The sequence below is a fragment of the Hylobates moloch genome, unplaced genomic scaffold, assembly GCF_009828535.3.
Source record: "Hylobates moloch isolate HMO894 unplaced genomic scaffold, HMol_V3 SCAFFOLD_9, whole genome shotgun sequence".
Classification (NCBI taxonomy): Eukaryota; Metazoa; Chordata; class Mammalia; order Primates; family Hylobatidae; genus Hylobates; species Hylobates moloch.
In genome coordinates, this window is record NW_026652284.1 from 121217908 (window position 1) to 121231895 (window position 13988).

Sequence of the window (13988 nt, forward strand, 5' to 3'; positions counted from 1 at the left end):
GGGACAAAGGAAAGGAGTAAACATGGTATCAAGAGAGAAAGCATCAACAGAGGACCAGGCTAGAAGAGTCAAAGACAGGTTCATAAAGATGATGAATTCTCATCAGGACAGGAAGGATGTTTGCAGCCTACAGACTCCTATGTGGAACTGACAGAGGCATAAAATGTCCTTCCTGGCTTTTTGATCCAAGGCCCAGAATTCCTGACAGGGCCACTGTAAATGATAGTACCCTACCTACACAAGGATGTCCAGCTGAGGGCGAAAAGAGTCCATGTTCTAGTCTTTAAACCTTGTGCTCTGGGGTGGGAAACTTGCCTAGAGGAAGGAGCACCTTTCAACAGTTCTCTCAGAAGTGACTTCTGCAGCTTCTTGCCAACACACAAATCCCTGAACTATAAAGGATGGAAGCTAGCACCTCTGTGAAATTCCCACAAAAGCTCCTGGTTCCCTGTCCAGCTCTGGCAGATCAACACCCAGTATACACCAACACCAGTTATCCTTGGTAAAGCACAGGTCAGTAAGTCTCCCTGCTCCACAGCTCACTGCTACTACCAATTCAAGAGGCAGCTCTCTCTTGTTAGAGCTGTGATCAATGTCTACAGTGGTCTCTAGCCATCTGCCTCAGGTCACTTGGTCTACTAACCTTCCATAACCTGATGTTGAATATAAGGCAGTGAGGAACACAAATCATTTCTTATAATTGTCACCATTCACATCCTAAGAAAAAGCCCAGCTTCTCTGGTTGCCTTCTGTAGTGACCCCATGAAAAAGTCACGTCATCTCCTCTGAACTCACAGCACACATATAGGAGACCTGCAGCAAACCAGTCTCAAAGAGGCTTAGCCCAGAACTGTGGGATCTGTTAGGGAAAGGCAGGTTTCTGTCTTGGAGTTTTATGGGAGAGAGAGAATCTTATTCCATTCACTTGATCATGCTGCCTGAAGAGACTCAGAGTGACTTCAAAGTGTGGATCTGAGTGACACAGCCTTTGCATACAGTAGTACCTCATAAGTAAACCAGCTTTCAACTTTCACTCTCCATGAAATAGTGAAAAGCAATAAACACACAGATATGACCTTGTTTCATTTTTTGCTTTCTCATTATGCATCCATATCGTACTCGGTCCTACTGCTCATTCTCTAGCACCCTTATAAATTTCTCTGGATAGTGGCAAACATTACAAATATACAAAGTGCTTAAATATGTGGTGCTAAATGCATATACTCAGTAACTTAAGTAATTTTGAGAACTAAATATCTGGTCTGGACAACTCAACAAATAATTCTATTTAGTGAGGAATGTAAACTCAACCAACCCTACAGTGCTGCCATATGGAAGTGCCCCATTTTCATATCACACACACATACATTTAGAATAAAAATGACTGTCTCTAAAAAGATAATAGGACATGGGTTTTTAATATGCCACTAAAGGTACCAGAATTAAATTTAAATTTTTCATCGTGGCTTTGAAGACATATCTATCTGGTCCTATGAAATACAAAACAATAGCTGGCTACTCTGAAACCTGTCTCTCATATCCCAAGTGTCAGAAATACACAACTTTTCTGAGTAAATTCTCATAATAGACATTCACGGTAAAAGAATTCTTTTCGAGGTTAAAATAAAAGAAGCCAGTGTTCACATCATGCCTGTACCTTATCAGGAACATAACATTAAATGTGCAAGGTCATTTTACTACTGATGAATAAAGATTTCCTTGTTCTGAGGGAGAAAGGAAGGTGTAAATAAAAATACTGCTATGAACATCCTTCCAGCTGTCATCAAAGGTATTTATGACCACTGCATAGAAACAGACAAAATTTCCTTTAACCGAAACATTTTGATAAGTACAACCAAACTTCCTGCGCATCAACAAAACTATACCGATTACACTTGATGCATAATGTTACAGAGTATCATTTATCTCACATTAATAATGAATAAAATTAATCTTATGATGATCAATTTGATGACCAAAAAAACTTCCACAGGTATTTTACTGTTGTTATGATGGTTTAATTTCCCTGATTACTCACTAGTGAGATGAGGCCATACTTTTGTTCATTTCTGAAAGTTTTTATTATTTTGCTTGGTTCCATTTAGCCATTTACCTTTTAGATAGTACTTTCAAACAAATGACCTTCACCACTGTTCGAAATAGGTCATGTGACTCTTTCCTCCATGTTCATTATTTCATGAACTGTTCATTCATTTATTCATGAACATCTGAAGTGCCCACTACATGCATGATGCTAGTGACACAATAACGGTTAAGATGCAATCCTGACCCTCAGAAGTCTTAAGAGTCTCACAGGAGAAAGACATGACAATGAATATGTGCAAATGAGTATTAAGTGGTTTGTGGGGAGGGGACAAAAAGGGATATTTTATATTTTTAGCTATAGTCTCACACTTAATTTTCAGATTTATTACTAGAAGAGATATCTGAAGCAACACATTGTTGACACTGTTCATCTCCTTACTGCTTCCTAAGAATTACCAAATATAATCATCATTACTGATTCTTCTATAGTATAGTGTTTCTTTTTCTCACTGTGTTTCTCTTTCAGATACTCTTCAGCTTTAGAAAACCAAGGGATTCCTACCATTCTTCTTGGAGGCTTTCATCACGGGGTTATCAAAAAGAAAGATCCAGAAATTCAAATCCTGTTCTCCAACACCTAGTACATTTCCTCCTCTTGGTCCAGTAGTAAACTAGGAGTCCTTCTAAAAGTCTTCCAAGACAAAGAATGCACTTTTTTATCTTGGTGGTCCACAGTCACTGTACTACCTCTGTAATAAATCACCACAAACTTGGGGGCTTAAAACACAACAAGTGCATTATCTTTTAGTTTTGTAGATCACAAGTATGAAATGGGTCTCACTGACCTAAAATAAAGACATCAGCAGGGATGTGCTGTTTTCTGGAGGCTCTTAGCTTGTCTTTTCCAGCTTCTACAGGGCACCTGCACTCCTTGGCTCATGGTCTTCTTCTTCCATCAATGTTGCATCTGATCCTTCTTTCATATTCACCTCCCACTGACCACGGTAAGGAAAGGCCTGCTGCAGTGAAGGACTCATGATCTCCCTACCTTAAGGTCTGTAGCCTTCATCACGCCTACAAAGTCCCTCTGGCCACGTAAGGGGACATCTGCACAGGTTCTGGGGATTAGGATGTAGGCATCTTTAGGAGCCAACATTCCACCTATGGGAAATCACTACCTCAATCACTCTCTCTCAGGATTTTGAATTCAAAATTTTTTCTTCCTCGTGCTCTGTTAGCTTAGATTCTCCTCAACATGGCTTTCATGCTTTTTCTTAAAGCTTTCCTTTCTAGCTTTCTTCCTAGATGATACTTTCTATCCTGTAAAGGAAGAGTTTAATTTTCTAAGACCTCCATAGTCCTTTCTAGAATCAAAACTATTTGAATCCGTAACAATCAATGTTCAATTGATGTTATTAATAATCAATTGTTTTTAAATGTTTTTAAACATATATTCACCTGCTCCTCTATCAGAGAGAACAGCTTACACTTCTAACACACATAAAGTGTCCAGTGATGACACCTAACAATAAATACTGAAGACCGTTGGACTACTCTGAAAAGTCCTCCAGGCACCTACCTATGGCCGAACTCAGGGAAAACTCCCTGAAGAATTCCCTCCCCCTACAGATACCAGTTGTTTATAGCATAGTTTGTTCTTGCAGAATCCAAAATCACTGTACATTTTCGCATTCCCATCAGAAGGATGATTTTAAATTGAACACAATGTTACTTCCCATTACTAGTCTTCCCACTACCAGCTTGGTAACAGTAATTAGTATTAATCCAACCCAACACACCTATATTTTAACAAACTACATGAACTGATTTTTTTTCCATTTACTATTACAGATTCAGATTTACCAACCATTCCCTACCGACTCATGACTAGTACTGAAACCTGAGGATATGCTATATATTTAGAAAAGTTCGATGTACCAGTCAGGAAAATTTTAAGGGGTTTTGAATGTGATAAGAATACTGTCCGAGAACTCAATGGTGGTGTAATCTTAAGCAGCATCATACAGTATTTGCCCAGTACTTGCCTGGTGTATGGGCATGAAATTATTTGTTCTAGTCCTTGTAATGTCTTTTTAAAAAATAAGCTAGGTACGAAGATTTGGTAGAGATATCAGTAAAGCAGGGTATGGCTTTGAATAGGTATAATCTTTGGCTATCAAATCAATATCTTTGTGATTATTTGTCAACTAAGGCTTTCTACTTCTGTGGCCAATGTTCCTAACATATTTCTCTCAGAAGTATTCCATTTCACCTTGGATGCCATATAGTCATTCAACAAAAGTACCTATACCTACTGAGCACTTGCTGTTTGCCCGCTAGACACTGTTGAAGACGTTGGCAATAATACCATGAAGTACAAAGATCCCTGATGTCACAGAACTTAAGAAGTTGGGGAAGAAAACAGCTAATAAATGAGCAAACAAATCAAGTACAAGACAATGTCAATAATAATGATCTGAAGAAAATAAAATAGTGACAGAAAAACAGAAATAGTGAGGCATAAGGGAGCATTCTTAGACAGGGATGCCCCGGGAGTAAGGGCAGGGTGAGAACAAGCAAGGAGCCACATCCTGTAGGTCCCTGTAGGCCACAAAAGGAATCTGGCTTTTAGTCTGGGAGAAATGGGGAGCTCTTGGGGGGGTTTAAGCAAATCACTGATTCGGTGATTGGTATGTTAGAGAAACAGGAAGCAGAAAGAAAAAGTGAGTGACTAGGACAGAAGGTGACAGGGTATGATGGGACAGGATGGGGGAGATGGGTGAGACTCTCGAAGGACGTGCATGTTGACTAAATGAAAGCGGGTTCTGAGTGGAGGAGTGAAGTGCTCTGGCTTTCGTCTCTCCAGGATCATTCTGGCTGCTGGGCTGTCAACAGACTAAGGAGAGCAAGTAGGGAAATAAGATGTCAGTTAGGATACCATGCCATAATGTATGGAAGAGACATTTTAAGGCAGCTACTGAAGAAGAGCTCAAAGAAAGGGGTAGCAGTGGAGGCGATATGAAATGGGTAGGTTCCGGATATATTTTTGAAGATGATGTGACAGGATTAGCTAATGTATTCAATATGGCTTGAGAGCAAAAGAGGAATAAAAGACAATTGCAAATGGATCAAAGTGGATAAAAGATGAGGTAACCCTTTGACTGGAGCACTGGATGGTTATTTTGTAGCAAGAAGTGTAAAGACAGAGAAGTGAGGCACAAATGCTGGGGAAAGGGATGATATAGAAATGTGTGGACTTGATTTCAAGTACTGCAGGTTGAAGAAAGTGGAGGAGGTATGAAATGGTTGTCTAGGAGAGAACAAGCTGGGGGGATAAAGCATGACAGCTGGGTAGCAAGCACTAAGGTTGCAAATCTAGAATGTGACCAATCACAGGATGGCAACAGGTGGAGAATAGGCAGAAAGTTGGATCAAATCATGGTGGTAGATGCAAGAGACTACGGGGACATTAAGAGAGGTACAAGACAGCATACAAGGCAGCAAGTATGACAATGGACCAGTCTCTTGCATCCTGCTACAGTATTTTCTCATGGGCTCAACTTTTTTCCATGCTGCATTATATCATCTAATTTTTTTTCAAAGACAGCCCATGCTATTAGCTTTCTATGTCACTACTTCTCTGCAGATACCTTCATTTCACATTATCTTGATTAATAATTTATCTGATACAGACTTCTAAAGTACACATTATTTTCCCTGAGCCCTTTGAAGATACTGTTCCAATGTCTTCTTGCATCCAGTATTGCTGATGAAAAGTCTGGTGTAAATGTCATTCTTTCTCCTAAATAGGGGATTTCTCTGGTAGAATTTGGAATTTTATGTCATTATTTTTCTGAATTATCACTGCCATGTTTCTAGATGACTGGTCTTATTCAACACTGTACAGTCTGGGTTTCTCTTGGCTGTTCTAGATTGAATCCACACTTACCTCTAGAGCTGCCTGAAGCACGGTACTGACACTTGGCAAAAGCTATGGCCAAGATAAGTGATGTTTGTGATCATGGGATCCTGAGCTGTTTGGGGGGCAGAACATACCAGCTTGTCAGTGTGATTTTGTAGTAATAACTGGACTGACAAGGTGTACCTGATTTTGGCAGTGCCTGGGGAGGTCCACAGGTGGAGGCTGGCTATGTAGATGGAGAATGCTTGTGTGACCCTCTCACAGATCCCCACCACTTCCTCATACTGAGGTGCTTCACACATAAGCCAGTAATGGTTTCACATCTACAGAAAAATCATGTCCAAGGCCAAGAAGCCTGTACCCAAGATCTCCAGATCACTTCAATGAGTATCAGTTTACTACTGTTGCTGTAATGGATTTTGCCTATAAACCGTGAAATCTTGAGAATCTTTTCAACAACCAAACATTAATTAACGTACAATTGGCACACATAATTGTAAAAGCACTAATACTTATTAACTGAAGCATGAGAAAGGCTCTATAATGAAATGTTACAAAAATCCAGATATTCTTGGTGAAAACAAATCTTTAAACTCCTCAAAAGGTTTTGTTTTTCCTGATCCAAGCAGTCTTTCTGAGAATTTGCTTTCTATAGAGCACAACTGTCCAGCAGAAATATAATGCAAGCCACATAAGTAATTTTAAAATTTCTAGTAGTCACAGTAAAAAAAAAAAAAAAAGAAAAAAAGAAACAGGTGAATTCAATTTCAGTAATATAGTTTAGTTAACCTACTATATCAAAAGTATTATCATTTAACATGTAATCATAACACATTGATATATTTTATTCTGTTTTCTTACTCTTTGAAATGTGGTATATATATTTTTATACTATAGCACATGTCAATTCAGACTAGCCACATTCAAGTGCTATAATGAGTTTAAGACTGAATCGAATTATTCAGTACCTGAATAACAATAAGCCGTATCATTTCAGAAAATAGTTGTGTGGCATCCCCTTTGACGCTATTCAATGGTCAGTTTCTTTCTGACAAGTAATTATACTTAGATTCTTTACTAATCTAATCCTTAAATCTAAATCCTACAATCCTGTTCTAAGGTCATCAGGTCCCACTTCCTGTTCTAAGGTCATCAGGCCTTCAAATGCTGTCGTGTTTCTTCCATTTTTCTCTTACCTGACAATACTCTGTATCCATAATGTTCCTTTGTCTGATACCTCTTATGTTGTTCAGTCCCTTTGTTCAGATGTGCAAATCCACTCATTAATTTACAATTATCATATTGCATTTTCAAATGTTATAGCATTAAAGCATTCAATGGAAGTGGGTTATGAATAATATCCAATCTTCCATTACAGTGACTCAGTATCATGAGAACCTCATGTTATCCCAGGAAAGGGCTACGGTGAATTCAATGCCAATTGTGATTTTTCTGCCTTAATCTGAAAATCACTGACTGATAATTTGCCAATTACTGTGAAATAAAACACCTTGTTTGTGGCCACATAGATTTGATCAGATTGATCTTCACAAGTTTGATAAATGAGTTCTGATAACTTATACATTTGTATCTGATGTAAATTTTTCTTCACAATATGGATGTATGACTAGGAAGTTTTTAACACTGGCTAAAGGCTGACATGCCTGCAGTGACACTGGCTCTATGGTAGTAATCCCCTTACATGCAGAAAGTTTGATACTAAAACCATAGCACATCTGTTACAGTCTTTCCTAGGTGAGTTTTCTGATGTAAGTCTTGAACATTTTTGCTAAATGTCTTGTCAAATTCATAATCTTTGAAAGGTTTCCCTCCTGTATGAATGCTCTGAAGTTCATTAGGGCTGATGCAATGGTTTTATTGAAGAGTTTCCTCATTCACTGTATCTGAAATCTACGAAGACTAGAACATACACTAAAAGCCTTACATAAAGTTACATCTACAAGGTTTCTTTCCAGTATGAATTATCTGATAAACTTTATGGCAGGACGCTCATTGCAGGCCTGTCTACCAAATGACAGTGTTTTATAAAGCTAAAAGTAAAACACAGAAATAGAAAAAAACAGAAACGCAAAAAAGCTAACCAGCTTCATAAAGAGTTTGTAAAAAAGAGGCTATCATATTTTTAATAATTAATCCATTTGAATAGTTTGCTAATATTAAAATTTAGACGTAACAAAAATTATGTAAAATTTATATACAAGACTTTAGCCTTAAAATTTTTTTTTTTTTTTTTTTAGACAGTCTCACTTTGTTGCCCAGGCTGGAGTGCAGTGGCACGATCTCAGCTCACTGCAACCTCTGCCTCCTGCGTTCAAGTGTTTCTCCTGTCTCAGCCTCCTGAGTAGCTGGGACTATAGGCATGTGCCACCATGCCTGGATAATTTTTGTATTTTTTGTAGAGATGGAGTTTCACCATGTTGGCCAGGCTGGTCTCGAACTCCTGACCTCAAGTGACCTGCCCACCTTGGCCTCCCAAAGTGCTGGGATTACAGGCATGGACCACCATGCCCAACCTGTTAGCCTTAAATCTAAATTCTACGAATCCCTTTGCTTTGGTTAAAAATAATAAGGGCATGTAAGTTAGAGAGTAGCAAATTAATTAATTTAGTTATTGTAAAAAAAAAAAAAGAAAGAAAAGAAAAAAGACGTATCTAAACTTCCTTGTCACTGGAAACTTCTCCTTAAAGATGAATATAGACTAGGTGGAGAGGGTAAGAAAGAGGAGGTATTTAACACTTCATCAAAGCAAATACTGAATATTTAAATACTGAACTCAGCTTTCTGAAATCACAGTGCTACCTTTTCATTCCCCACTTTCAGAAAGATGTAGTTACCTTTGCCTAGAGTGCTCTTCTCCCACAATTCTGTAACACTATCTTTACTCACCTTCCCAGACCCAAAGGAAATCCTTTCCAGTACTAACTTCTACGTTTGAAAGGTATTATTTCTCCAAGCTTCCACAACAACCTCCCGTGAGGTATTTCTGCACTGTACTATAATCACATTCATGATGTCTCTCCCTCTACAGGCTCTAAGCTGTAAGATCAAAGACTTCACAGGGACCTTTTACATTTTCAGAACCTAGCACAGTGTCTGACACACAGCATATGTTCAAGAGTTTTAAAGGAAATTATCCTATCTGAAGTCATGCAAATACCTTCAAAATTACACTTTCTAGAAAAGTAGTTTATTTCATGAGTGTTAGAGGCTATTTTAATTGCATTGTTTCCTAGTACTCATCCAAGAGTTTAAAAAAAAAAAAAACCTAGGAGGGAAAAATAAGTCAATGGCATTTTATGACTAAAATATGATTCGGTCATTATTTTTCTAAGAAACTTTACAACAATTAGAATGCTGGTCAGTCACATATTAACTAATAAATCTTATAATTAAAAACATTTCTGTAATATGAAAAGTCCCTGATAAGTTAAATAAAAATTATTACACTATCTTTTTTCATACATGCCATTACATTTTAACCTAAATAAACATTAAAGATGTTTCATGGAAAAACGTACTTACCCTGACATCAGTAGCATCTCCATGCCTGATAATACTGGCCCAGGTGGTTGGCTCACTATTGCTTTCAAAATAATGAAAGACCTTTAATACTCGCTCCATCGCACCAGGAGAACGTTCCATACCAGTACCCAGGTGAGTCTTAGTACTCGAATTTGGCGTGTGATTCAAGTTGGGGTCAAGGTAAGCAGCTGCCATTATTTTGCTAGATGCTAGGTATCTGTCATATTCTGTTAAGAGAACAAAATAATTTTTTGTGTATAATACTTGAAATCTACCAATTACAATGTGACATGTTATTTATATCAAATGTCCTATACTCTCTCGATATGTTATATGCAGAAGGAGCCTGAGGAGAACAGAGACCTAATCCACTAAAATAATTGCTGTCTCTCCCCATACCCAGAGTAGGACCTGATTTACAGAATAAATATTTGTTGAACAAATTATTAAAAAGCCAGGACTCCAATTTCAGCTGTGTCAAAAAGTATCTACAATGTAACATCCCCACCCCCACCCCTTTTTTTATCATAGCCTTTAAATCTGTTAGAAAATCTCATAGCAAAGCCAAATTTGTTAATTAGCTGCCTGCTTTTGAAAACTTTTACCTAAGAGAAAAGTTCTTTCTTCATATAACACAAATTCAGTGAGTAGTCATTATATATACTAGGCATTGGTGATTAAAAACACTATAATTAAAATAAGGTCCCTGGCTTAACCAACTCATTGTTAACAGGAGAATCAGACAGGGAGCAAATGAAAACAAAACGAAAAAAGCACGCACAATTAAATTTTTTAAGTGCGATAAAGGACTTCTATCTGAGTTTGAAGAAATAGCCTGCACAAGCCTAAACACCCACTGAGAAAAATGAAAATCCAGATTAAAAATCTTTTTAACTCAAACAATGTTTGAAGGGCTCAAGACAAAGATATTGTGAGGCAACCAAGACAATGAGTGACACAGATGAAGACAGGAAATGATACTTAACAGCTGGCTGCTTTTTCCCACGGGGCATTTGCCAATTCTGAGCCCTTCAGAGCTTGAAGGGACAGGAAAAGGCTGCTAATGGGAGAGAAACCAGCAGAGCTTTCGGCAGCAAGAGATCAAATCTTGGATTCTGGTGAGAAGGAGGGGTGGAGACTGTGTCAAACACACTGCAGGTGGTCTCCTGAAGACAGTTACTGAATCCTGAACCCGAACTGAGAAGGAGCCTCTTAAAACAGTGAAAGGGTTTAGGAAACAGGAATAAGACCTTAGGAATAAACCAGAATAGTGTCAGGACATCCCCAGGCTTGCAGTGAGAACAGCTGGGTGCAGAAGCAAAGGGAGCTTTGTAAACCTGGAGTACAATCCCTGCTCAGATCCATCGTGGCGGGCCAGGTATGGCTGCTTATGGCTGCTTATGCCTGTAATCCCAGCACTTTGGAAGGCTGACGCGGGAAGACTGCTTGAGCCCAGCAGTTTGAGACCAGTCTGGGCAACATGACAAGACCTTGTCACTACTAAAACATACAAAAATTAGCTTGGGCGTGGTAGCGTGTTCCTGTAGTCCCAGCTACTCAGGAGGCTAAGGTGGGAGGATAGCTTGAGCCCAGGAGGTTAAGGCTATAGTGAGCTGTGACTGCACTGCTGCACTTCGGCCTGGACCACGGAGTGAGAATGTCTCAAAACAAACACACACACACACACACACACACACACACACACACACACACACAGATCCAGCCAGGCACAGATGCTCATGCCTATAATCCCAACACTTTGGGAGGCTGAGGCAGGCAGATTGCTTGAGCTCAAAGATTCAAGACCAGCCTAGCCAACTTGGCAAAATCCCATCTCTACAAAAAAAATACAATAAAGAGCCAGGAGTCGTGGCACATGCCTGTGGTCCCAGATACTTGGGAGGCTGAGGGGGGAGGATCACTTGAGCCAAGGAGGGGAAGGCTACAGTGAGCCGAGATCGTGCCACTGCTCTCCAGCCAGGGCGACAGAGCCAGACCCTGTCAGCTCCCCACTATCTGCCCAGCAAAGAAAAGGGCCAACCCTCTGTTGGTATCAAACAAAGCACAAATAATACCTTTTTCATCCAAATCATTTTCCAATTTGTTAAAAAAAAATGGTATAACAGCACAGTAAAAGGAAAAAAATCATAAACCAAGTCAAAAGATGCCAAAAACACAAAAGAAAAACACAAGTACCATACATCACAGAAAAAAGCTAATAGCCTATATATATATATAGAAATTATTTTAAAATGAGGGGAGAAATGATAGAAAAGAATGCAAAAGACAATCCAGACAATTAATTAAAAAGATATACCAAGTGTAGGCAAGGATGTAAAGAAACTGAAACCTTCCTACACTGCTGGAAGAGTATAAAATGGAGCAACTGCTATGAAAACAGTTTGGCAGCTCCTCACAAGGTTAAACATGGAGTTACCACATGAACCAACCATTCCATTTCTAGGTAGACATATGCCCAAAAGAACTGAAAATGTATGTCCAAATAAAAACTCATGGCCGGGCATAATGGCTCATGCCTGTAATCCCAGCACTTTGGGAGACTGAGGCAGGAGGATTGCTTGAGGTCAGGAGTTCAAGACCAGTCTGGGCAACATGGTGAAATCCCATCTCTACAAAAACCACAAAAATTAACTGGGCATGGTGGCATGTGCCTGTACTCCCAGCTACTTGGGAGGCCGAGGATTGCTTGAGTCCAGGAGGTCGAGGCTGCAGTGAGCTACGATCATGCCATTGTACTCCAGCTTGGGTGACAGAGAGAGACCCTGACATAAAACAAAATGAAACACCCTCACATGTGAATGTTCACAGCAGCATTATCCACAATACCAAAAAGTGAAAATAACCCAAATATCCACATCCATCAATGGATAAACAGATTAACAAAATGTGGTATACCCCACAATGAAATATTGTTCAGCATAAAAAGAAACGAAGCACTGATACATGCCACAACATGGAGGAACCTTGAGAACATTATACTACAAGGAAACCAGAAGTGAACGACCACAAACTGTGATTCCACTTATATGAAGGAATATGCAAATCTATAGAGAAGAAAGCAGATTACTGGCTGCCAGTGGCTGGGGGTAGGGCAGAGTTGGGAAGGACTGCTAATAGATAAGGAGTTTCTTTTTTTTTCTTTTGAGATGGAGTCTTGCGCTGTCACCTAAAGCTGGAGTGCAGTGACGTGATCTCGGCTCACTGCAACCTCCGCCTCCTGGGTTCAAGCCATTCTCCTGCCTCAGCCTCCTGAGTAGCTGGGACTACAGGCGCCCGCCACCACGCCCAGCTAATTTTTTGTATTTTTAGTAGAGATGGGGTTTCACCATGTTAGCCAGGATGGTCTCGATCTCCTGACCTCGTGATCCACCTGCCTCCGCCTCCCAAAGTGCTGGGATTACAGGTGTGAGCCACCGCGCAAGGTCGATAAGGATTTTCTTTTGGGGATGAGAGAAATGGTTTGAATTTAGATCATGGTGATGGCTGAATATACTAAAAAACAATTGCACACTTTGAGGTTGTTAAAATGGTGAATTTTATGTTATGGGAATTTTACTTCTGTGAAAATATAAATATATAAACAACTGTGAAATCATTTTTTTAAAAAGGTCATAGCAGTACCCTGTCTGTTGGTAAGGATGTGGGGAAACAGGAACTCTCATACACTGCTGATGGGAATGTGAATTTTCTATAGTATGTATAAAGGGGAATTTGACAATAACAAAACCACATGTGCCTTCTGATCCAGTAATTCCACTTCTAGGAATTTATGCCAAAGATATACCGTTACCAACTAAATGTTTGTGTGCTCCCAAAATTCGTAAGTTGATACCATACTCCCCAATGTGATGCTATTACAAGGTAGGGTCTTTTGGAGGTAATTTGAACTAGATGAGGTCATAATGGTGAGGCCCTCATTAATGGGATTAGTGCCCCTGTGAAAGTCCAAGAGCATGCTTCCTCTCTCTGCTCTCCAGAGATATGCCTGAGGATCTAAGTCCACAGTCTGAAACCTGGAAAAAAGGGCCCTCACCAGAACTCCACCACGCTGTCACTCTGATCTAGGACTTCCAGCCTCTAGACCAGTGAGAAATAAGTTTCTGTTGTTTATAAGCCACCCAGTTTATGTATTTTGTTACCATCGTCCCAAGTGAAGAGATATACTTAACAACAATATGAAAATACATATGCATAAGGTTATTCACTGCAGCCTTGCAAAGTATTAGGAAACACCTAAATGCCCATTCATGGGAGACTAATTGAGTAAACTATGGTACATTCCTATAAGGGAGTACTATGAATTTGCTGGGGGAAAAACAAAAGGAAAGAAAAAGCCATATAATTGACTAAGTATGAATTCCAGGATTTATTAAGTTAAAAACCCAAAGTACAAATCACAGCCACAGTATACCTTTTTAATAAAAGGGGGAAAATAGGAAAATATAAATGTTATCTG

General features: G+C 39.3%; 1 protein-coding gene across 19 annotated transcripts in view; it reads right to left on the reverse strand.

Moving 5' to 3' along the window:
• Positions 1-13988, reverse strand: part of PTK2 (protein tyrosine kinase 2) — a 350940-nt gene that overhangs the window by 233465 nt on the left and 103487 nt on the right. For 18 of the 19 annotated variants that reach the window (XM_058444064.1, XM_058444062.1, XM_058444063.1 and 15 more), the window contains one exon: positions 9512-9738. In XM_058444064.1, coding sequence (XP_058300047.1) covers positions 9512-9738 — 227 coding nt within the window. Of the gene's footprint in view, positions 1-9511; positions 9741-13988 lie in introns of those variants that run through there. The other variant, XM_058444069.1, reaches the window with a different exon arrangement.